Source organism: Argiope bruennichi, chromosome 4 (genome assembly GCF_947563725.1).
Source record: "Argiope bruennichi chromosome 4, qqArgBrue1.1, whole genome shotgun sequence".
Lineage (NCBI taxonomy): Eukaryota > Metazoa > Arthropoda > Arachnida > Araneae > Araneidae > Argiope > Argiope bruennichi.
Window position 1 is genome coordinate 101443770 of NC_079154.1, and position 23238 is coordinate 101467007.

At 32.6% G+C, this 23238-nt stretch overlaps 1 protein-coding gene across 2 annotated transcripts; it reads left to right on the forward strand.

The window, feature by feature from the left end:
- The first annotated feature begins 11567 nt into the window (after positions 1 to 11567).
- Positions 11568 to 16839, forward strand: LOC129967147 (uncharacterized). 2 transcript variants are annotated; one of them, XM_056081840.1, is made up of 6 exons: positions 11568 to 11705; positions 11846 to 11882; positions 11988 to 12052; positions 12934 to 13518; positions 15524 to 16142; positions 16194 to 16839. In XM_056081840.1, exons 1-6 carry the CDS (start codon positions 11571 to 11573, stop codon positions 16790 to 16792), a joined length of 2040 nt encoding a protein of 679 aa, XP_055937815.1. In that variant the 5' UTR covers positions 11568 to 11570; the 3' UTR covers positions 16793 to 16839. The 2 variants fall into 2 exon arrangements, with proteins under 2 accessions (XP_055937815.1, XP_055937814.1); XM_056081839.1 differs by having other exon boundaries at positions 15524 to 16839.
- The last annotated feature ends 6399 nt before the right edge of the window (positions 16840 to 23238 follow it).

Genomic DNA, 23238 nt, shown 5'->3' on the forward strand with positions numbered 1-23238 from the left:
TATATATATATATATATATATATATATATATATATATATATATATATATATATATATATATATATATATATATATAATATATATATATATAATATATATATATATATATATATATATATATATATATATATATATATATATATATATATATATATATATATATATATATATATATATATATATATGTAAATAGGATGTCTACATAATCTCCTTAAAATTCAAGATTTTATTAAGAAAGTAAATAAGTAAATGAGAGGATTAATTATCGAAATTATCCATTGTTTTATTAATCGGTATATATTGATGATTTTTTTTTGTTGTTATTGGTTTAAAACATCTTGATATCAACATCATTAACTATGCCTAGTTAAAAGAAAAATAGTAGATTTTTTGCGCTGTTCTTTACAAAATAGTAATCAATGTTTCAGTTGGTGTCACTGATATTTACTACAGTAATTGATATTATGCATATTTGATGCACGATATAGAATGCTAATCGTTCCGAATAAAATCCCATTAAAATATAATTATCTCATGATGTATAAAATTTTTTTCTTCTTTTTTTATGTTTTAAGGAGGGGGAGTTTTTTCTCCGTAATCTCTCTTATCGATAAGGAACTGAACACACAGAAATGTAATGTGATAACAAGTTTTGAGAACATGGGATTACAACAGGGGAACATGGGAAGATTGAGTACATGGAATTATTTTGAGAAATATATTAGTTTTCCAATTAGTAATTTTTTGAAATTATATAGAGTGTTGACATCCTGTACATTGTATCAGTTCTATTATTGTAATTGAAAAGCAATTCTATTGAAACGGAGCTTATTTCAACTCTATTATTAAATATTTTAGAAGATAAGTGTTGTATCTATAATCCTTACAGTATTATATTAATTATTTATAGTTCTTATCATATAACATATCATGAAAATTGTTCTGAATATTGTGAATGGGATTTTTTTTTCAAACACTAATTGATTTGTAATAAAATAGTTTCTTATTCTGAAAGTGTTAACTGTATTTCGTTCACAGTCTAAATTAAATTTGCTCTTCTAATAAATCAAAAACATATAAAGCATATACTATAGATAATAATATTTAAATGTATGAAAATAAAGCAGAAAATTCACAAGAAATGTTTTTAATGTTAAAATATTATTAAGAGATTTTCTGTACGATTGAATTTTATATATATCGGAATTTCCCTTGCTACAGAAGCTTATCATTTGGATTTTCCATGCCAATAACGGCATAGGTGTATGTAAAATATATCTAAATAAGATAATATGTATGAATTAAACACTCTATTTAAATATACTTATAAAATTGAATTGAAGAAATTTTTGCTATTTAGGATAGAATTTGGACAGTATCTTTAAAAAATAGAAAAATATAATAATTTAAAATTAGAGGTGGCTGCATCAATTCTAAACTAATATCAAGTGCTGGATCCTGATTGATTCATTTAAGAACTAAATATTAAACTTACAAAAACGGTGTTTCTAATCACCTCACAAAAGGGATCAAATAGAAACAATCTTTGAAATTTTATTTGTTTTTGTTACTTTTTACAAGCACATTACTAAATCAGGGCACAAGAGTCAAAAATGGCTATACTGCGCCAGAAGTATGATTAGTAAGAAAAAAAAATATTTAAAAAATTCAAAGGGCTTCCCAATTTAAGAGCCTAAAAACAAAAGATACAAACTTCCATGATAAAACTGCAAAATGAAACCATGATGCGGTAAATAAGTTGAAGCAATATAGAGTTTTAGATAAAATGGTAAAAACTAATTGCTTTTTAGAAGTTTAAAAAGTTTTTGCTAAAAAAAAAAGAAAAGATCGCTAAGATATCCCGGATATCTACTACAGACAGAAAAAAAATGTTTGAGATAGGAAATACCTCTGGGTACCCGGGGTTGGAACACCCATACTCACCTATAGGGTGAGCCCCTTCATTTAGGTGTTTGCAGAACTTATGTTTTTGACTTTTTTTAATTAAATAAAGTGTAGGATTTACATGATATTTTGGACTTTTAAATATTTATTTACAAATAATATATTATGTTATAGACATTCGCCTTTCATCATATCTTTAAACTTGGAATTTCATTTATCTAGTCATTACAAATATATAGCATTCTAATAATATTTTTTTCACCAAGAAAGCAAACAATGTTGTTTATCCACCATACGTCTAAATCAACACAACCATAGTCCTTATGCCACAAACTTCAACTAACATTAAATTTACATTTTTTTTTCAAACTATTGAATTGAATTTATACTAAATTTTATTTTTGATGCCGTGCCAACTGACTTCAACTCATTGGCGTGATGGCTAAATGTATAAGTAAATATGAATGCTTCACTCGCCAAATCAATTAACTCCACTTTCTGAATTTTATTAAAGTTTAATATCTAAGCAATGGATTGACACCATACTTTATATATTCAGAACAAATTTTTCTTATAATAAGTAATGATACTACTAAATGAAAAAAATGTATATTGTTACGAACCTGTGATGCGGCTTGCCAGCATAGCTGGTTCCATAGGAGGTCCCAGAGCTTGGCGACTTTGGTGCCAAAATAGATTATACCCGAAACATCGAGAATTTTCCCTATCCGTCCAGTAGGAACGGAGATAAGCCTCGAACGTAATTGATTGGTTGAGAGGCTTCTAGCCCCGCCTCCTGAGACCTATAAAAGGAAGCAGTCCTGCCGCTTCCAGTAGTCATTCTGCCAGAAACTGCCGAATAAAACCCAGATGCATCAAATGTAACGGAAACCATCCCACCCGTGACTGCCAAATTAAAGAAAAAATAGAAAACCCTGTCTGCATCAACTGCAATGCGACCGGCCACCTAGCAGCCTGGAAAGGATGTCCGGCAATACCTAGAGCCCAAACCCAAACTGCAAACTACCCCAGAAGATCATATGCTGAAGTTATCAATAAAAGCATTAGCCATAACATCAATCCTACCCTCCCAAGAAGCCAAGAAGTCACCTCCCAAAGATCAAATCCCAGAAGACCACAGCCTCCCCAAGCCACTTTAATAGACGAATTAGAAGACATTAAAGATCTGAAAAACCACCTAAACGACCTAAAAGAAATCAAAGAACTCCTGATCGAATTCCCCAACATCCTAAATGCCATCAGACTCAGCAAAAAAGCCAAGAGTAAACAAGAAAAACTACTCATTTTCATAGACGCTCTCATCGCCGAAGATCAAACTCCTTGAAAACCACGCCCACCGCCGTGACCAAGACGCCTGATTCGCCCACCCATCCACCTCAGCAATAGTATTTAAGCCGATGTTCCTTGCCACCAGCCTCTTTCAAGACCTTTCCCCACTCCTGTACATACCATCTTTCGTCCTGCGGAAAGTATTTGTCGATCGGAGATGGCGCCCTACCGGCGCCGCCACTCCAAATTTTTTCCTTGTGTCCTTGTGTGTGCTGCCAGTAGTCGTGCACCAGCAGCGGTGAAGAAGTCGGAAGCGGCAGAGCAGAGTAGAGTAGAGTGATCCAGAGTCGTAGTGGTGAATTGGTCGTCGTGGACCAGTGGAAATCGACGGTGAAGATCTGGTCTTCCAGGGACTAGCGGAGCAGCGACGGAGTCGAGCTGCTGTTGTTGCTGCACGTCTCGGCTGAAGATAATCGTCTTCTGTGCTGTATATAGTGTCGTCTTTGTGCTGTCCTGTGTGTCTTCGTGTAAATAAACGTCATTGTTTATTTTCTACTGCCGCGTGGTGATTGAGCGTTCTCCACACCATATAACTCCCACTATCCAGACGAACCCCAGAAATTTCGTAACAATATATTACTTATTTTTTTATTAGTAATAAGGCAATTCTTGTGCATCACAAATTACAGCACAAGGATAACAGAAATAAGTAGAAACAACTACATACATAGATAAAAAACAATAGAAAAAAAACAAGCAAAAAAAAATAATAAACAAGACTAATTAAAAACTGAAGCAGCAAAGGCAAAAAATTTAAAGAATGAGAAAAAAAGCATGACCAAAATATGAAGAGGAGGTGTAAACTTAATGTTACAGGCATCGATATCCACAATAAAATCCCTTCTCCCTTCAGTATTCGACATTTTGAACTCCACCCACGCTACAAGTGCACAGATCAGCATCCGATAATCCAAATTTCTTGAGATAGTAATTGAAATTACCGTGGCCAGTGAGAAATTTTGTTAAGTGAAAATCCCTGAAGAAATGCTTGTTATTTAACCTTTGAGAAATTGTGGGGAAAAATAATTTAGTTAAAGGGGCCGTTGATGAATTCTGGTACAGCTCATTCCATAAGAGAATGGTCTTTTTATGATTCTCATTGCGAATGTGAGATTTGGGGATGCTCACAGGATCAATGATGTTTAGCTTTGTAGCTTGCTTTTCAAGCCAATCGGTTCTTTCATTCCTTAAAATGCCAGAATGATCTCGGACATGTGAAAAACGACACTAATTCCTCTGGCTTTAAGCTCGTAAAGAGTGATTTGAAAATTAACTACAATTTTGTTGCAGGAAGAAATATTACTAAGCAAAAACAAGGATGAAAAAGAATCAGTACAAATAAGAAACCTAGATGACACAGTACAGTGGTTCAAGTTCCATTTGAACGAGTTACTGAGGCACAGCAATTCTGCTTGGAACGCAATACACTCATCAGGAATTCTAAACATAAAGTGTTCCATTTCGGCGGCATCTTAAAACACAACAAAAGCAAGTCCACCATGGTGGTTGAGTTTACTGCCATCAATAAAACACACTACAGGAAAATTGCTAAGAACATTGTCATTATAACCGATAATTTAGATAGGAACGCGTTCAGCAGGATGTGGAAGATTAGAAATAAACATTTTGGAATCTTGGGTAATATTTACAACATTACCTTTGAAATCTAAATTGGGGAAATGGTAAATTGGGGGAAACCCTGCAATGACAAAGCAGGCTTTGTAACTTACAGTTCTGTAGCCACGTATAATTCTGAGTAAAATTCTTCTTTGAATTATGCGTAGATTATGACAGTTGATTTTTTTCCCAAAGCATTGCCCCAAACTCTAGAAGCATAGCAGACAAAAGGTACGATTCCCTGTTTATAAATCATACCAGTAACATTGTATTTCAATCCAAAGGTGTTGCATGAGGCACGATTAAGTCTTTTAAGAATGTTATCGCATTTTTTGGAGAGATATACAATGTGATTTTTCCAACAAAGTTTGTCATCAAGCATTATCTTAAGATATTTGATTTCATTCACCATTTCAAGCCTATGTTATCAAAAAAGAGTTGCTTGATGGATATATTACCCGTTGAATAATAAATAATTTATTTCAGAAACCAATCTGAATAACTCCATACACTAATGTATAATATAAATAATTTGCTATTATCAAATCTCAAGGGGAAAAAATTCAGAATTTTTTTCCCGCCAAATATTTTATATAATATAAAACCTGTAAAAAGACAGCACCGTTTCATATGGTTCCAATGACACGACAGGACCTTTTTTCGACAAATTCTTCAGAAAATTCTATCATTAACAGGTAATAGTTAGAGGGATACCAGTAAATCGGTTGAAAATGTACTGGATAAATTTAGAAAAATCGAAACTGCACCTCATGCAATTTAAGTATGACTTTAACGAAAATAGCGAATTTAATACCATTAATATAAAAAAAACTGTGTAGCAGATAGACCACTATGTCTGAAAAATGTATACCAGCCTTTATTGTATCCAACAGGTAGAACTGTGACAAAAGAAAAGAGGGAAAACTTGATGGAATATATGAATTAAATATGGTTATTATAATACTTTCAAATCGATATGATAGGAGGTCAAATAGAGCTAACAAAGATGACATTTTTTATATTGATGATGAATCAATTTAAACTAAGTAATAATACTCATATTTAACAGTAAAGGAATAGTTACTATTTATATTTGCTAAAATCTTTAATAAAACATTTATTTACATAATGAAGTTTCAGTAATAAAAATAATAATTCGAAGACTGAATTAGAATTACTAAGTATTTTTCACTTCTCATATCGATTAACTCCCTTAATTATGCAAAACTTGTACCAATAATAACAATTACTCCAAGGAAATCTATCTTATGCTTTCTAAATGTTGTTAGACTAAAGATGTAGTAATATGGTCTACATCTTTATAGTAGTAATATAGTCTATATTTTTAATTCCCATAATTACATAAAATTTAAAAAAAAACAATATATACTAGTTTATCATTTTTTCAACCTCTTGTTTTATGGATTTAATCAGTTTGGCAAGTGAAACATTGATATAAATATTTGTTGGATGGATAAGATGTGAAAGTTATCGAGAACATGTATTCTCATGACTGTTCAAGAATGTATTAACCGATTTATGCAAGAAATAACTACTTCGGAATTTCTACAAAATGAAAGAGGTCGTATCGACATTCCACTTTTTTTGGAGCAACCTCTATTCATCCAAATTTATAGTAAGTGAAGTTGATTCCAGAAAATAATAATTTGAAAAGAAAATTACAGTTGATGTAAAATATCAACATCATATTTATATATCAATCTCACGCATAGATGGGACATGAAATCTATTTAATAATCTTAAAGATTTTATATTCTGTAATCTACTTATAAGCTAGATTAGTCTAAGCTAGATTAGCGGTACGAAATATGAGACGGAAATAGATGCAGCATAAAAAAAGTCAGATGATTAAATTTGAAGGATACTATCACGAAGTATGTTCATTGATGGTATCTTTAATTTAATCTCATTTGATCTTTTACCGACGTCTTGGCCTAGGGGTAGCTCGGCCTCCCCGTGATCTAGGCGTTCCGGGTTCGAGTCCTGGTTCGGGCAGGGTTGTTCTCTCTGTGAGGAGCGTGAATGAGGCCCCCCTGTAAAAAGGGGTTGTGCAAGCGAGTGGGTGTGTGCTTTCTTCATTTGAGCTAGAAGTCAGACTTCTACCCTCGGATGCTTAGGGGTATTTACCCTGAGAAGCTACTGCGCAAAATTTGGCTTAAAATAGTCACACGACAAAAAAAAAATTGATCTTTTTGAAGTTTCCAACTCTCGACCCTTTTATGTGCTCTGTCTATTGTGATTTAACTCGTTTTTTTTCTCCAACATTTGGATTTTTGATGATTTACTGGTTAGATTCAGCATTTTAACAATTTTATTGGACAAATTGTGGAAGGATTTGATTTCAATAACACATTACCAAATTTCATTTAACTTGCATTTCTGTTCTGAAGTTTCGAGCACATATGCACAGAAAAACAGACAAATAAACAGTCTACTGGTGGATTTATTTAATTCAAATTTGGAAACTGCTCTGCAATTTGTATATAAAGATCATATGTTAAGATTCATTCATCTAACTTTCTGGGCAATCCCATCGTATGCAAATAAATATAAAAAGAGAGATAAACAGACAAACAGTTATTGAATCTAGTCTGAAATTTGATTCAAGCCAACGTTTCTAAAAAAACCGCAACTAAATTTCATTTATCTAAACTGTTGTATTCTTGAGATGTAATGATGACAAGTGTATGAACCAACATTAGATAGAATGGCTGACCTAAGACGTTTTAATCAGAATCTGGAAATTTAATACACCCCAAATTTTATCTGTCGACATTAATTGAGTTTCAAAATTATCGTGTTCAGTACAAATCTACCAATCGATTAATTCCCAAAACAAAGTTTTTTAAAAAATGCAGGGAAATATAAAATAAAATCTCGAATTCAAATTTTTTGACGTATGCAATATCTTCTTGTTGCATGCGAGAAACTAAAAAGGGAAATAATTATCGCTCAATGATAAATATTTAAACTCAAAATTGTTAAATTTCACAATATTTTCTCGCAATAATCGGACATCTAAATAATACAGATAATATTAAATAATACATAATACAATGAAAGCCTCACACACTGACAATATATCAATCATTTCTATTTCTTCCTTCATTATTTTTCTAAGATATCAAAGACATATTTTAAAGAAATTTCTAATTACTTATCAAAAATTTGGCAAAAATTTCATCTTTTTTTGTGTGTAAATTATGGAAATACTGCAGCAAACGAATTATTTCGAATTAAGAAATTTTATAGGTCCCAGAAAAGAAATAATTGTGATAATAATCATTGAAAATTCATTAATTTAAATCTATTTTTTCAAAAGTGTAAAATTTTAATCTTACTTAAAATGATGAGACTAGTTTGATTATTTTTATTTTTTCGTATATTAAGGGAGAAAATGTATTATAAGTGTAGAGGAATCAATCATAAACTTCATGGTTTTAGGCCTTAATAATAGTTTGTAGTAAAAACAAGTTTCTCCTGTTGCATAATTTACTTTTTCATATCCTCGTCAAATTTCATAAAAAGTGTGGGATAAACGAATTAAAGTTTTGTCTTCATGGAACCGCCCCTAAATTGGTGCTAGGAATTTTTATATACTCAATGCTATCTCTCGCTACACCATTAAAACAATACTTTAGCTTGCGATGAGTAAGGACTGTATTGAAACAAAATTCTCTTTATAATTATGTCTGCTTTTCTATAAGTTCGTAAACATAAACGATATTCTTCAAAACCTGAATATAAAGATAATTAAAAATTATATTAAAGACTTCATTTTTAAGATTTTTGCATTTCATGTCTCTGTAATTCTTTCTGTCTAAAAAATAATAGTAAAAAGCTGACACGTATTTTAAAATTGATATTCAAACATTTCTTTAGATTTCCTGCGCATATTTGAAATCCTTTTGCAAAATTGCTTAAAAGTCACTTGACAAGATCTTTCCCTATTTAGAAAATATCGTGTGTGCTTTTTTATCATGGTTATAATTGTATTGTATAATTATTATTGTATATTATTTGAAATTGAAAGAAACGTAAGTTATTCTCTGGAAATGTTTTGAAAGTTCTGAAGAGTCAAAAGATTTTTGTTTAATCATTTTTTTTAATTTTCTGTAGTTCATCTCTGCACACTCAAAATGTACAGCTTTTTCAGCAGTATATTGGCAATGCCGTTAATGTTATTGAATAAGTTGCTCAAAAGATTAGCAGTTAAATTGAATTTATGTAAGAAATCTATTTCCACAAGACATTGTACGATTTCTCCACGATGTTTTTTGATGTTCAGAATGTGGACAATATTGAGAAGACATTATAACAATGTTGTTTCTGTTTTTGTGTTAAAAGGTTTAGTTTCTCATTTCACGTCATGATTTCATCTTATCTTCTATTTCGAAACAGCTGGTGATTATAGTATTATATGGGTTATGTTTCCGAGTAAGATTGGTATTGCTTCAATTATAGTTTTTAGTGTGGTTTGGAATTAATTCCCTTTTTTTCAAGTTCGAAATAGTATTTTCTCATGAGATCTAAAATACGTAGATTGATAACTCCATGACCTCCTTTTTACAGAATATCTGCCTCTTCCATTCTATAAGATGCTTGAGCGACCAGCTAGTATTTTTCTTTAAACATTTTTTACATAATTTTTTGAAACAAGGCGTTTTGTAATTTCGAACGAATGACAGAGTTAAGTGAAGTACTGGCTGAATAAGGGACTAAAAACATTGAAATATACTTTTGTAAAATTGTAAAATCATCTAAAATTTGACAAATCGCCAAGGGCCGCAGTGGCCTGGTGGTATAGTCTGGTCTTCGGTATCCAAGAGTTCCATGTTAGAGACCCGAGTTCACGGAAGAACCATCATATAATCGGGTCTGGTGCATGTTAAATCCGTCGGTGCCGAATATTTTTCCACTGGCGTGGTGGAAAAACATTTGGAGAAATTTGGAGAGGGGGGTGCCAGTTCAGATATCGTTAGCGTCATCTGACACGGTTCAGAATTACGACATCCGTCCTAAAACTTCGTTCCTTTAAAATGGGACTTTAATATATAACTAAACTGCAAAATCGCTAAGCTTTTTATTATAAGAATCGGATTTATTAAAAGAATTCTATGCGAAAATTTCGTAATCACGATCTGACAAACGATTCTGAAATCGTTTCTAGTTACACTCAATGGAGTCAGCTGCAATGACAGAAAGTGAAAAAATTTTAAAAACAGAAGTCGTTATAGAAAAGTTCACATATATTGGAATTAGAATGATAAAATTCTCGTAGGTTTATTAGATGCTCCGGAGAGAATATAGTTTTAGAATTAAAATTTTATACCTATACATTTTTTTCGATTCTTATTTTTACTGGTTCGTCTTAAACTGAATTTCAAGGTATTTGAACGATTTACTCATTGATTTTAAATACGCTATTAAACTTTTACCCATCGACATTTCTTACCTTACTAATTACATCGGGCTACCATCTACTAATAATATTTAGCCTTATACTTAGGAAATGGGAAATTTAGGAATGGGAAACTTGCAAGAATTAATTGTATTTGAACTAAAGTAATGAATTCTAGGGTAAAAAGAAAATTATTAAAAATTTCCTAGTATATATATTCTTTGACAAAAGGCATAGTTCAAAAATTAGATAAAATATTATCTAAGTTGATTTAAACCAAATATGTCTTTCTTAATAAGATTATTGGTTTCAATTAGAAAAATAAAAATAAATCTAAAGAAATATTCAGAAAATCCTTTTAAAAATACTTTCTTTGCTTAACACACATTCTCAAGTAGATTGAGAAATTTAATTCCTGTATTTATTTCTTTTTCTATATTAGAAATGATAAAATATAATTTTATCATTTCTTAGTATTTTTCTGTTTAATTGAAATAAGCATCATAACCAGAAATGAGTTTTTAAAATGTAAAGAAAATATCAAAATATGTTCACAAAAAATTTTATTTCCGGTAAATTATTTTCTAACACGTTAGTTTAAAGACCTTTATTCTAAAGCGCGAAGCTAAATTTTTGGATCCAACTTAGGTTTAGGTAAATTAGCATGGCATTTAAAAACGACAAAAAGCTATTTTGCAACTGACTCTATAATTTTGAAATAAATTTAAAGATGATTCCTAAGGCCTTAATTAATTAACCCTCTGATTGCGTAATTAAACTTTTGCAAAAAGTCACTAAAATCACTACTAGATGCGATATTTGCAAATATTTTTCAGACAGAGTGAACTGATACTCTATGTTACACGATAATAATGTGATATAATAAAAATCTGTAATTATAAAAATAAACATTAAACTACCAAAAATACTGGATGCAATAGAAAATGGGCTGATTGCCAACTCGCGGAAATCGTTGGATATGCAGTTGGAGGGTTAAAACTTCCACACATGTACAACCTAAGAAAGTTTGACTTCCTCATGTCAGAAAAACGGAAAATTAGAAATGCAATTGTGCTTCGAAATCCTTAAATAAAGTGCCATGGTTTAAAATTCTGGAAAAAATAGTAATATTTTAGCTCATATAATTAATAAAAAATATCCATTTCTTAAAGTTACCATGGGAGTAACCGTTCAATGTTTCTATGTTCTTTTTCAGGGATGGTTTTATGAAGTTTCTTACTAATCCTTTGCTTAGCTCTAGAGCGACATTAATTGAATGAATCGAAAAATTAATCTTAGGAAATCGAAACGCAAAATTATCAAGTCAGTCAATTTACGGTGTTCCTGTGTTATAAATACAGAACGTAGGAGCTTCATATTCAGTTTTCTCCCAAGATCAGGAGCACCTGAAGTAAGTATGTTGTTTAGTTTCAGTTATCAATGTATTTTCTAAACAAGTTTTTAATCTGTAGCATTTATACACGATTTCCAAATCATTGCAAAATCAAATATGAGGAGTTTACTTAACCCTAATTTCTTTTTTTGTATCAGGTAGCCACAATGGGAGTTTATACAGCTTTTGTCTTCAGTAAGTAAATTTTATTGTAAACTTGAATTCGGAATTTGGACTTGTAATAAAAACGCATATCGTCCAAATTTTTTCAGAAAATATTGATAACTCGAATTTTTGCAGGCCTTCTTATTGGAATCGTGATTAGTGAAGAAGCTTCTATCTGCAATTCTGCCGAGGATTCTCTGGTGAGTATGTCTTATCCCCCAAACACTTTTGTACTATTTTAATTGAATCTACTTGCATTCGACAGAATCCAGCACTACGCCCATAAGCACTTCATTGAACCTGCAATGTCAAATCCTTCGCTGCGTTATTAACATAAAATAAAGTTAGTACTAGACTGGCCAGCATTCAGAATCTCCAACAACATCGTGGATATATCGTACAATCTTTTCCTAATTGGGTAAAGTTGTATTCTTAAATTCTCCCCTATATACAATACTCGGTCCTTGTTCCATCCTTTTCAAGACTGATTATACACACCTGTATTTTTGCAAGCTTAAATTCTACTGTGCCATTTCAAGAATACAATTCTGACGAAGCTTGTCTTCCTTTTATTGCTAAAGTTTTTCATTTAACAAATTGAGTATACTAGTCTTTGAAAAGACTATTTTGCGTTATGACGAGTTAAGTCTTCGGTAGTAATAGGTATAGACAATTCTCGGTTTGAATAACAATCTTAGTAAAATCTCGAATATGTTCGTAAATTTGAATGTTTAAAATTTGACGCCAAGTAGAAATCAAAGGAACAAATAAGATTATGCGTCATATCATGCTGTGCTTAATACCAGTTTCTACCTGCAACTTAACATAGATTTTTCTTTCTTATTCATGTTAAAAAGTTAATTTAAGCAAATGTGATTATGGGAAATTTAAAAAAACTGTTTCATTACAGCATGACTTCATATTACACATGCTCTGTGTTTTAGTATACTCGTCATCGCTGGTCTATCCCCCCCCCCGATTCAATTTAGACGCACATTTTTGAAACGGTTAGCCGTTTAATATCTATTAACTGATGGTTTTTCTTGTTCCATAATTTTCATATATTTAATTGTTTTTATAGGTGCCGGTAACTATCTTTGTCACTGCTGAGCAGTATCGTGCTTGTAAGGAAGATAATGACTGCACTTTTGATTCCCAGTGTGTAAGTTGGGATAACTCTGGCGACTTTCACGATACCTTTCAGGGCAACTCGTATTTTGAAATTTGTCGAAAGATCCACTTTAAAATGGAGCAACTCGAAGCTGAATATCCAGATATCAAGCATTTGAAATTGAAGATTATGCAGTTGGTTAATGCATTTTTATCTGAATTCGAGTTTGAATGTACGGAAAACGAATTAGTTTCCATAAAAATCCTAGATTTTGTTAAGAACTGGATTGAAAAGATGAAAGTAGAGCTTGAGGAAGCTAATGAGATGCAGAAACCCGAGCCAATTCCTATTTTAAAAACGATTATACAAGAAGAGGAAGTAACCGCTGAGCCTGAGCTTGAACATGAATCCGATCATTCAATGCTTGTTGGATCCATAAGGGGTATTCCTGGAATTCACTTTCCTAACTACACGGAGATACCATTAACTTCTTTCAGCTGCAATGATAAAACTATTATCCCTGGATTCTATGCTGATCTTGAAACTGGATGCCAGGTAAAATTTTTCTTTCGCTATATTAAGATTTAATTCAGGGGTACTAAAGATTTCTTTCGTCGGATGTTTGGAAATTTATACTAAAATTGGAAACGTTTCAAAGCCAGTATCCTTAAAAGTCTTTATTCTTAAATGTCTCTAATTGCATAATCTATTTTGGCATTTCAGTCTATATAAGAAAACATTAAGGGCACATGATGTACTCGAAGAGGAGGGAAGGTGCCACACGGATATATTCAATTAATTGCAATGGATTTGCTGATTTAAAGTACAAATAATGAAATGAGTTTGAAGTTATTGTACACGAATGTGCTTAATCTTGAATTTCAATCTAGTATGGATATATCGTGCACGGCACTGTAGTTACGAATATGCATTGAAACTTGTGACAAAAATTGAAACGTTTCAACATTTGCCCCGACAGTTTCACCAATCTTATCAAATTGAAATTGCATACTCTAATTAGAGTAGGGAATTTTACCCATAAATGACAAAATTTACTATCGTCTGGAACTCCCAGCGACTTTTCTTGATCTCTTTACTTTTATCAAAGCTCGCTTTTGACGAATTGGTTATTAGCCTATTGCATGGGAATTTTTTACAATATCCCGAATGCTTCCGCAACACCATCTATCATAAATAGTCTATTCGAAAACTGGATTATGATTGTCAGCGTCTCTTAAACAGCTAATAATGGCTTAATCTTAAAATCTGTGAAGTCTCTCTTGTATTCCCGTCTGTAACGCATCCAATTTAAATATTAAATCCATCCACATAACAGGCCATGGAAAAATTTGATTACTGACTTCTGCATGCTAATATATCGTATCTTGTATGCTAAAGTGGCCGTCTGAAATACTGGTACTCGAGACACTTTGTAAATTAATTGGCTTCAACCTTTTTATACTCGACAAATCGGACTATTTGAGCTTCCAGTTTTTAACCGACTCTCCTATCAAAGTGCGGAAAGATTTCTAATCTGCCTCATGAGATTACTGGAATACCAAACTTGTGAATTGCTAATATCCAGGGGGGGAGATTAGGGTATTGGCGAAAATTTGGAAAAATCTTTGCAAGTCCCTTTTTCCACACTAACTAGTACAGTACAATTTTTGCCCTATGCTTTATTTTTCTAACTTGTTTTGCACCGAAAAATCTCCTTCAGCCTGTAATGCAAAACGTCCGTTGCATGGTAATGTTTCATTGTGAGCATAATGAGTTTTGCGTCGTGTAATTTAAAAATTAAAACTCAGGGTCAACTTTTTGCAAATTCTAAAAGTGAATTTTTTTGAAACGTCTGCACCAATACAAGTTTTTATATACAAGAACTTCTATAAGCCGGTTTTTACAAGAATTAACAAGCATGTTCTTGAAATTTTTGCAGAATAATCTAGAATAATGCTCCGGTAAAGCATTACAAATCCAGAAGAGTAAAACCGGGGATACATACATTATGGATGCATTCTTGTATTATAAAAAAAATCTTTGTCTCCATATCAAATGGGAATAAAAGTTAAACGAACAATATTAAGCTTAAAATATTCGGTAGAAAATTTATTACTACTTTCATAATATATACTAGCGCTATCCTCCAAGCTTGTCTAAGAATAGCCTGTTGCACTGATTCTTGGCTTCTGTTGTCGAAATCGGCTTTTGTACATTGAAACGGAATGCGTGCTAAATTTAGACAATGGCTCTTGCTTAGCTTTTGAACAGTGGTTACAAGTCTGGTACTATAAATGCAATTCGTCTTTTATTTGATATAAAATTGGGGCAAAAATCTAAAACAGTGTTATCTTCCCACAATCTTGAAAGGATCGTATACTAACTTTACACTTTTATTAGTACAATCGATTTAACTGACAATTTGTGTCTTGAAGTGTCTTTGCATTACATTGCATTTATATTTAGAAACCACTGACATTAGTTGGGTGCTTGTACCACAAATTACACAAAAAAAGCATTTCAATCATTAGATTAACATAATCTAACTTTTCGATTTCAGGTATTTCATCTATGTTACGAGCATAGAAGAGAGAGCTTTTTGTGCCCTACAGGAACAATCTTCAATCAACCCATATTAGCTTGTGATTACTGGTACAGTGCTAACTGCTCTCAAGCACTCATCTACTATGAATACCCGAACATCCCTGAGCCGGAAAGTATTCCTACCATTACAGTAGATACTAATGAAAATGTTGAACAAATTGCGAAACGTCCTGAAAAGGATGCGTTGAAAGATTTTATGAAGTTTCTGCCTGTGAAAGCAAAGGTAACGGATATTCCTACATCAGAAAAACCCATTCAAACGCAAGAATTGAAGCCTTCTGTAACACTCGAAGATACGGAAGCCGTCGCAGATAAGATCTTTGATGGAATCTTAAGTCTCGGAAGCCATATTACGTCCACAGCCAGCTATAAGCTTCAGCAGTTACCAGATCCGCAATATGAAACTCCGAAATTTGAACATTCCCTCTTAAAAACGAAGTTAGCAACTAAGGCCTCTGCTTTTGTTCCTCTCGCTAAAGCTAAGAAAATAACTTCAGCTGCAAAATTAAGTGCTGCAGTTAAAACGGCATCTGGCGTTGCTTTGATTTCTGGAAAAGTCAAACTGGGTTCGCTTGGCGCCGCGGCTGCACTACCCATCAAGGCAAAGAAAGTAGCCGCTGCCGCAGCCGCCGCGGCTGCGTTACCCATCAAGGCAAAGAAAGTAGCCACTGCTGCCGCCGCCGCGGCTGCGTTACCCATCAAGGCAAAGAAAGTAGCCACTGCTGCCGCCGCCGCGGCTGCGTTACCCATCAAGGCAAAGAAAGTAGCCACTGCTGCCGCCGCCGCGGCTGCGTTACCCATCAAGGCAAAGAAAGTAGCCACTGCTGCCGCCGCCGCGGCTGCGTTACCCATCAAGGCAAAGAAATTCGCTTTACCAATCGTAAAAACTAAATTGGCTTCGGCTTCAATTCCTTTAAGGAAGGCTAAAGCTGTATCAAAGAAACTTCCTATCGTCAAAGCAAAGCTCTTTAAGCTGCCTTTAGCTAAAACAAAACTTGGAGCTGCATCTATTCCTGCTCTTAAAGCAAAGAAAGTAGCACCATTTATAAAAATGGCTGCTCTTAAACCAAAAATTGCGATAGCACCGTTGAAAGCAAAATCTGCAGTACTGCCATTGATGAAAGCGAAATTGGCGAAAGCGGCAATATCTCCTCTAACAAAGAAGACATTGGCACTTGGTTATCTGAAGCTGTTAAAAGCTAAGAAATTGGCTCTGATGGGATGATCTTAAAGTTTATTTATCATATCAAATAAAGAAGTTATTAAACCTGTTTTCCATTGTCTTTGTGTTCTTAATACCGTTACATAGTAACTTACTGATTCCTTGCTACCAAGTGTAGGCAATATGACTTCTTTATTTCTTCCAGATTTGGATTTAGAACTAAAGATGGGCAGATGTTTCCATCTTTACATCGTTGACTCCGTAAAACAATGTTAACTTTTGCTGCATTTAGAGTAAAACTTTAACAGACATATTAAATTATAAGCGACAGCTCAAATAATTCTCAAATAGGCAATAAAAAAAATTGTAGTTTTTAATTTATTAATTTAAAAGCAATTAAAATGTATTCAGTACAAATTTTTAAACTGGGGAAAATTCTTTTTGATTAGTCTCGTAGACAATAAACTTGGAAAGAAGGCTAATAACCACTGTCTTGACATTTAAAGATTATTTGGGGTATTCTCTATCGAATCGAGGTTTTTTTTTGGGGGGGGGGAGATCAATATTTTCTCAGTTACCTTTAAAAAGGTATAATTTGCCTTAACCTTATTAGAGGTTTGGATGAATAGCATTGCAAGTCCAAAGGTAAAAGTATCTTCTTGAGTCAATATGGTATGACTAAAATGCAAACATTTTCTGAAAGAAATGACATCTGTTAATATTAACTTCTCATCAGAGAAGCTTCCATGCTATTGGACTTAAGAAATATGAATTAAGTTGCTGAATTGTGTATTAAGCAAGGGTGTTAAGTTTGAGCCTTCGTGTAGTCCATTTGCACTGTACCTTTGAAAATGAATACGTATTTATGGATTTAAGGGCACTTGTTTAGTATTCAAAACGCGATATTTAATATATTAACCGGTATAAGTGTGTTCTGCAATTTAATATATCAATGTAAAGTGACTAGGATTAAAGTTTGCATAAAACACCAAAGGTTAAGAGAATTGTAAACATAAATGGGAAAATAAATTTTTTTACCAGCGAACTTTTCAGTTAAAGTGAATGTTATGCATCATAAACGTCTTGTAAAAAAAATTGGATTAATATTATCATTGTCTTTTTTTTTTATCGACGAAAAGTGACAATTCAAGAAACAGGAGTACCTTTAAACTGGCGGGGCGGGGTTAAATTCCATACTGTCGTTTTCTGGATAAAATTGGTGAAATCTATTTTAAAATTAGCATTTTTATTGAATATTTATTCAAAATTGGTTTTAAGTATTGTCTTTAATGTTTTAATTCCTCGTATACATAATACAGTAATCGTAAAAAAAAATTCAAATTCGGGATTTTGATGACCCTTCACGTTTTAGGCCTCCTTGAATTTAAAAAAAAATTAATTTTGGAAATTAACTCAAACGTTATCGGCTAAACCGTTGAAGTTTGGTATACTGTCTTTACACAAAATGTGTGGATTTCAAACAAATTTGGAGTAAATTCTATTCAGATGAAATCCATCTGTTTTGCTATTAGAATATAAGTTAGCACGATAGTTACAAAACGATGGGAGCAAGATAGATAAAATGTGGCACAGATTTAGCAGCTATAGTTTAGACACCTGCCAAATTTTGAGCCATATCCAACAATATGTCAGTCTATACACACGATAATTCAAAACGCAAAGGTTTATATATATCAAATTTGGCATGGAAATTTGATTACAAGTGCAGTTTTGTGTTAAATTTTTGTTTTAATCGGGGGAGAAAAATGCCTAAAACACAAATTCCATGTTTGGATACTATTAACCATAATATAGGGATTAATCGCCAAGTGTCACATGATGAATTCAGTAAAAATGCTAAAATCACGCCAAAAGTTAATATTTCGTAACGATCGTACGCCAATGCCCAGGGGTTCTCTGGCATAAAAAGTTTATTAGAGCGTATGCAAGAAACTTTTGGGAAGACCTCTCCCCTGGTTTATTAGTATAATAAACTTACTTAAAAAATTATTAAATATCGTTTATACGCTTTTTTAAGTTGAGTTAACATTGAAGACTTTTCTTTCAACATTATTTTTTGGCTGCTATTTTGAATGATTAAAATGTGTTACTTAAAGAAAGATATAATCGATGCAAACAGGTCGAAAATATTATGACGTTTCAGAGTTAGGTTTTAATAAAAAAAATTTCAAATTATGTTAAATAATTGTGATGCAAGCGCTTTGTATTCTTGAAAATACTACCTAAATGGATATCCTTGCAAATTTTTAAATAAATCTGTAAGGCTTTTTTTTTTCTTTTTGCTATACCGTCGCTTCGATATCGTAAACTGCTTTTATAGTAAAATGTCATTTAATTTATATGGATGGAATCTTGTAAGTGAATTTGTACTCACTTTTTTTAATGTGCTGGTTAAATTTTGTACATACGAGCATTTTGGATCAAAATCGCTGTTGTAATATTTGCCGAATTTAATTGATGAATTTGGTTAATTTTAATTCTATACATATAAAGCGCTGCGTGTAGATAAATTTTGAAGGGAAAAAAATCTTGATTTTATATTTATTACAGTGACTCATGAAATATATTAAATTCACATAACTCTCTTTTCTTTTTTCGTACGAAATGAAAGTACGATATTTGTTTAATATTTGTTTACTTTGTTTAAAGTGAATTTATACATCAACCTTAAACAAAGATTATCGATTATAATTTAATCTGCACCAATCACCTTCTTCCAACTCTCAAGACGTTCAAGAGATATTTCAATGGCCGAATTAAGTACTAGTTGAAATCGGCAAGATCTGAAGAGTACGGAGAATGCAGTAGAGAGTCTCAATAAATTGAAAGAGAATGGCAGTGGTATTTGCTATCTCTCGCACCCTATAAAGTGGATTTCAGCGAGCATAACTATGGCAAGGTCAGTATCTATCGCCATTGCGTGTTAGTTGCGCTCTTCAATTTTCGAATTCACTAAATTCCCTATTCTAAATCACTTAAAGCACTTCTAGATGGTCGTAATAATCATAGCATTATTCCTGGGTTTTTTTAAAGCAATGAAGCAAACCATGCCTCAAATATTTCCTTGGGTTAACTATATTGCACTGAACAGGAGAAAAAATTTAAGAGATTTTGTTATCAATGGAATGTATGGTGTGGTTATAATTAACCCTTTAAAGGGCCATTTTTTTCTAGTCATATTATGTTAAAATATTTTTAGGCTTGAAATTAGAATAAGAAAAGGGATTCACTTAGCTTATTAGATAAATTTGATTTGATTAATTAATTAATTAGGTTAATTAATAATTAAGTAACAAATCAAGACACATCATTTTGTGTAAGACAAAGAACTGAAACCTCTAAGTTTCTGTCTTTCTAAAAAAATTTGTCACAACTGATGCCAACCTACATAAATTCATACAAAGATTGATAAATTTGGTAAGAAGCATACTTCCCACGGCCCTAGAAAGGGTTAAACTTCCCCTATAAACAGCATCTTAAAACGCAAACAGGTGAACAAAGAAATTTTGTATTTAGACTATATACGAGATGCGCTCACGGAATTTCGAAAAAAAATGTTAGTTTTAAAATGTCTACCAGAGGGCGCCTTTTCCGGGAAAAAATTAATTTTAACATAATAAACGACCAAAATGGGAAACAGAAACAATATTAACATTTATTGACTAGTTTCTGATCACCTTGTCATTGAATCACATTATGTAAGGTAAGAAAAAAAAATAACCGTACGTTGTTTGAGGGGGAAAAAAAGTTCAGTTTGCAGAAGCAAGAACAGATTAGGAACGAAATTGCTCAAGAAGAGCGGTTATTAATCGTGTCCAGGATGATGTAGGGAAAGGTGCTCCATGTGACCACCCTCATTCACCTGCAAAATTTCAAGTCGATGGACAGTATGTTCAACAGCAGATCGTAACTGATCAGTTGTGATGCTTCGCACATGAAGCGTTGTGGAGGTCTTTAAGTCATTCAAATTCGCAACAAGATATTGTCCTCAGTCGGAACCATCCACATAAAACATGACAACGATTGCAAACGCTTCTTTCCCTAACCTGTTTTGCACAAAGTGTCCTCTTCTTCGCAAACATACAAATCTCGATATTTTTTCCTAGCACTGAGATCTTTTCCCAGTTTTGCATTTTATTACTCATAATTCTTGTTCTGGGTTGTTAATACTGCTTCTGTATTCCATTTTGGTCGTTTATTGTTTTACATTTAATGTTTTTCCTGAAAAAGTGCCCTCTGGTGGACATTTTGGAACTAATTTTTTCCCCAAAATTCCGTGAGCGCATCTGTAACTGCTCGTGTATAGCCTATATACCAAATTTCGTTGTAATCCGTTCACTCATTTGCGTTGTAGGATGCTGTTTATAGGAGAAGTTTAATGTATAACCATCCTGTACTTTAAGAGAATTCTGGGATAGCTGGATCTGATGCAAAAGGCGGCTAATATATAAGGCTGCATATTTATATACACATAGCCAGAAACTTTTAGAACATCCTAACATTAACCAGTGGGAATGGTTTCCTCGAAATTTTCTCGCTTACTCTCCAATAAAGAACTTATCACTTCTCTCTAACGCTTAAAATTGCGGAACTTTTTTGTGTCCTGAATGCTTGCGCCTCATGATGAGCAATAATTGCGAAATATAGATATTCGGCGTGCATTAAGCATTTTTATAGAATTTATCATGTAAATAGGTGTATTAGACCCTTTTTTTTCAAATGACTGAAATCAAAATTGAGACAAGCAACTGCAGTTATAGTTACAAGATCCCATACCGAATTTCATTGATTTAAATCATTGCACTCACATATATGCGAGATTACAGATCGACAGACAGCACACCTTCTGCCAGATATATCCAAAATTTAATAAAAATCTGCATTCTAGATGCTAAAACCTATGTGCCAAATTTTATTGCCCCGATTCTTTAAGTTTTTAAATTATCGCGTTAATTTTTACTTAAGCAGCCAAATAGCGATGCTTTTCCTGAAAGAAATTTATTCAAAATTTGTCCTAAAATTTCATCTTTCTATTTCATATACAAAAATTCATATACAAAATTTCATCTAGCTTAAAATATTTTTGTGTTATAGTGTTCACAGACAGATATAATGACAAAAAATGTGGGTTTTTTTAAAAATTCAAAACCCACATTTTTCCACACAACTTCATGTTTCAAGGAGGTCTGAAACTTGGAGATTTGTCAAAATCTAGAGTTCGCATTTTTTGACGATTACAATATTTTTTCTGTACTTCACACATGAAAAAGTAAAAGTTAAAAAGCTGAAACAAAAACTACAATTTTTCGTCTTTATTCAGTACACTAGTGAAATCATTTTATTAATACACTTACATTTAACTTTGTACATTCAGTGTTTGAATTAATGGAATTTTGTAAAAAAAAGGAGAAAATGAATGGACTAAGGAATATAAATATTAAATATTATTACTCCCAGCATACAGGGGTTGCATAAGTAAATATCGAATGTTTATTGTTTCGTGATGAGTTAATCTCTTTGTCATGCTACCCAGGAATTTGAAATTTGGCAGTGTTTACTAGAAAACGATTTCTATTAATTCATTGTCCAACAGTGAAAAGTCGTCTTGCGAGAAGATGCGTTTTCAAATAATTACACTTAACTTCATAGCAGTGATAAATATTTGCTACTTTTCGAGATGTAAGCTATTTTAACCCTTTGTAGTCAGAAAAGTAATTTAATGCAAAATTAATTATCAGATTAATTAATTTTCAAAAAATTAATTATTAATTATCAATCAAAATTAATAAATTATTATTAAAAAATATTCACCTTTAGATTACCATTTTAATCCAAATTGTGGCAGTTATCATAAAGTCTTACAATAGGAAAAAAAGTTAAGGAGCAGAATTTAAAAAGGGTTGTAAGACAAAAGGCTTCCCTCATAATCATTAAATTGCCTGTTTCTCAGCTTTTATCTCAGGTCATTCTTTTACTGGATGAGAGGATCTACAAAAGGATTTGCATTCAATGAAAACTCGCCATTTACAAAACTCACGTAGCTGTAACGAGAACGATAACATATGCAATAAGCAATTTACTTGATTAACTGATCCTCCTCGCAGAATATTTAAGCTTACCATTCGAAGCTTGTTAGAGGACCGTTTACATGATTTAACAGTCCTCTAACAAATCCGATTACTTGTGGATGTTTTAGCATTTAATTAGCTCATCTTTGAATCACATAATTAACTTTAGCAATGAAAAAAAAAAAGCTTCGGAATAAGAGTGTTTTTTTTCTGTGGTTAGTTTAGTTATATTAACGTCCCGTTGTAAAGCAACACTAGGGCTATTTTGGGGAGGACCTCGTAATTTTGAACCGCGGTCAGAGGACGACACCTGAGCTAGTACCCCCTCTCCACACTACACCAGCGGGAGACGTTTGGCATGACGGATTTAACGTGCAACAGACCCCCTTACACGTCGGTTCTTCGGTGGAATCGGGTCTC

Excerpts from the sequence above, each read along its gene's own strand:
- LOC129967147 (XM_056081839.1), top strand. The coding sequence starts at position 11,571 with ATGAATCGAAAAATTAATCTTAGGAAATCGAAACGCAAAATTATCAAG. Across the intron at positions 11,883-11,987 it reads TTATACAGCTTTTGTCTTCA|GCCTTCTTATTGGAATCGTG; the intron begins GTAAGTAAATTT and ends GAATTTTTGCAG. Across the intron at positions 13,519-15,523 it reads ATCTTGAAACTGGATGCCAG|GTATTTCATCTATGTTACGA; the intron begins GTAAAATTTTTC and ends TTTCGATTTCAG.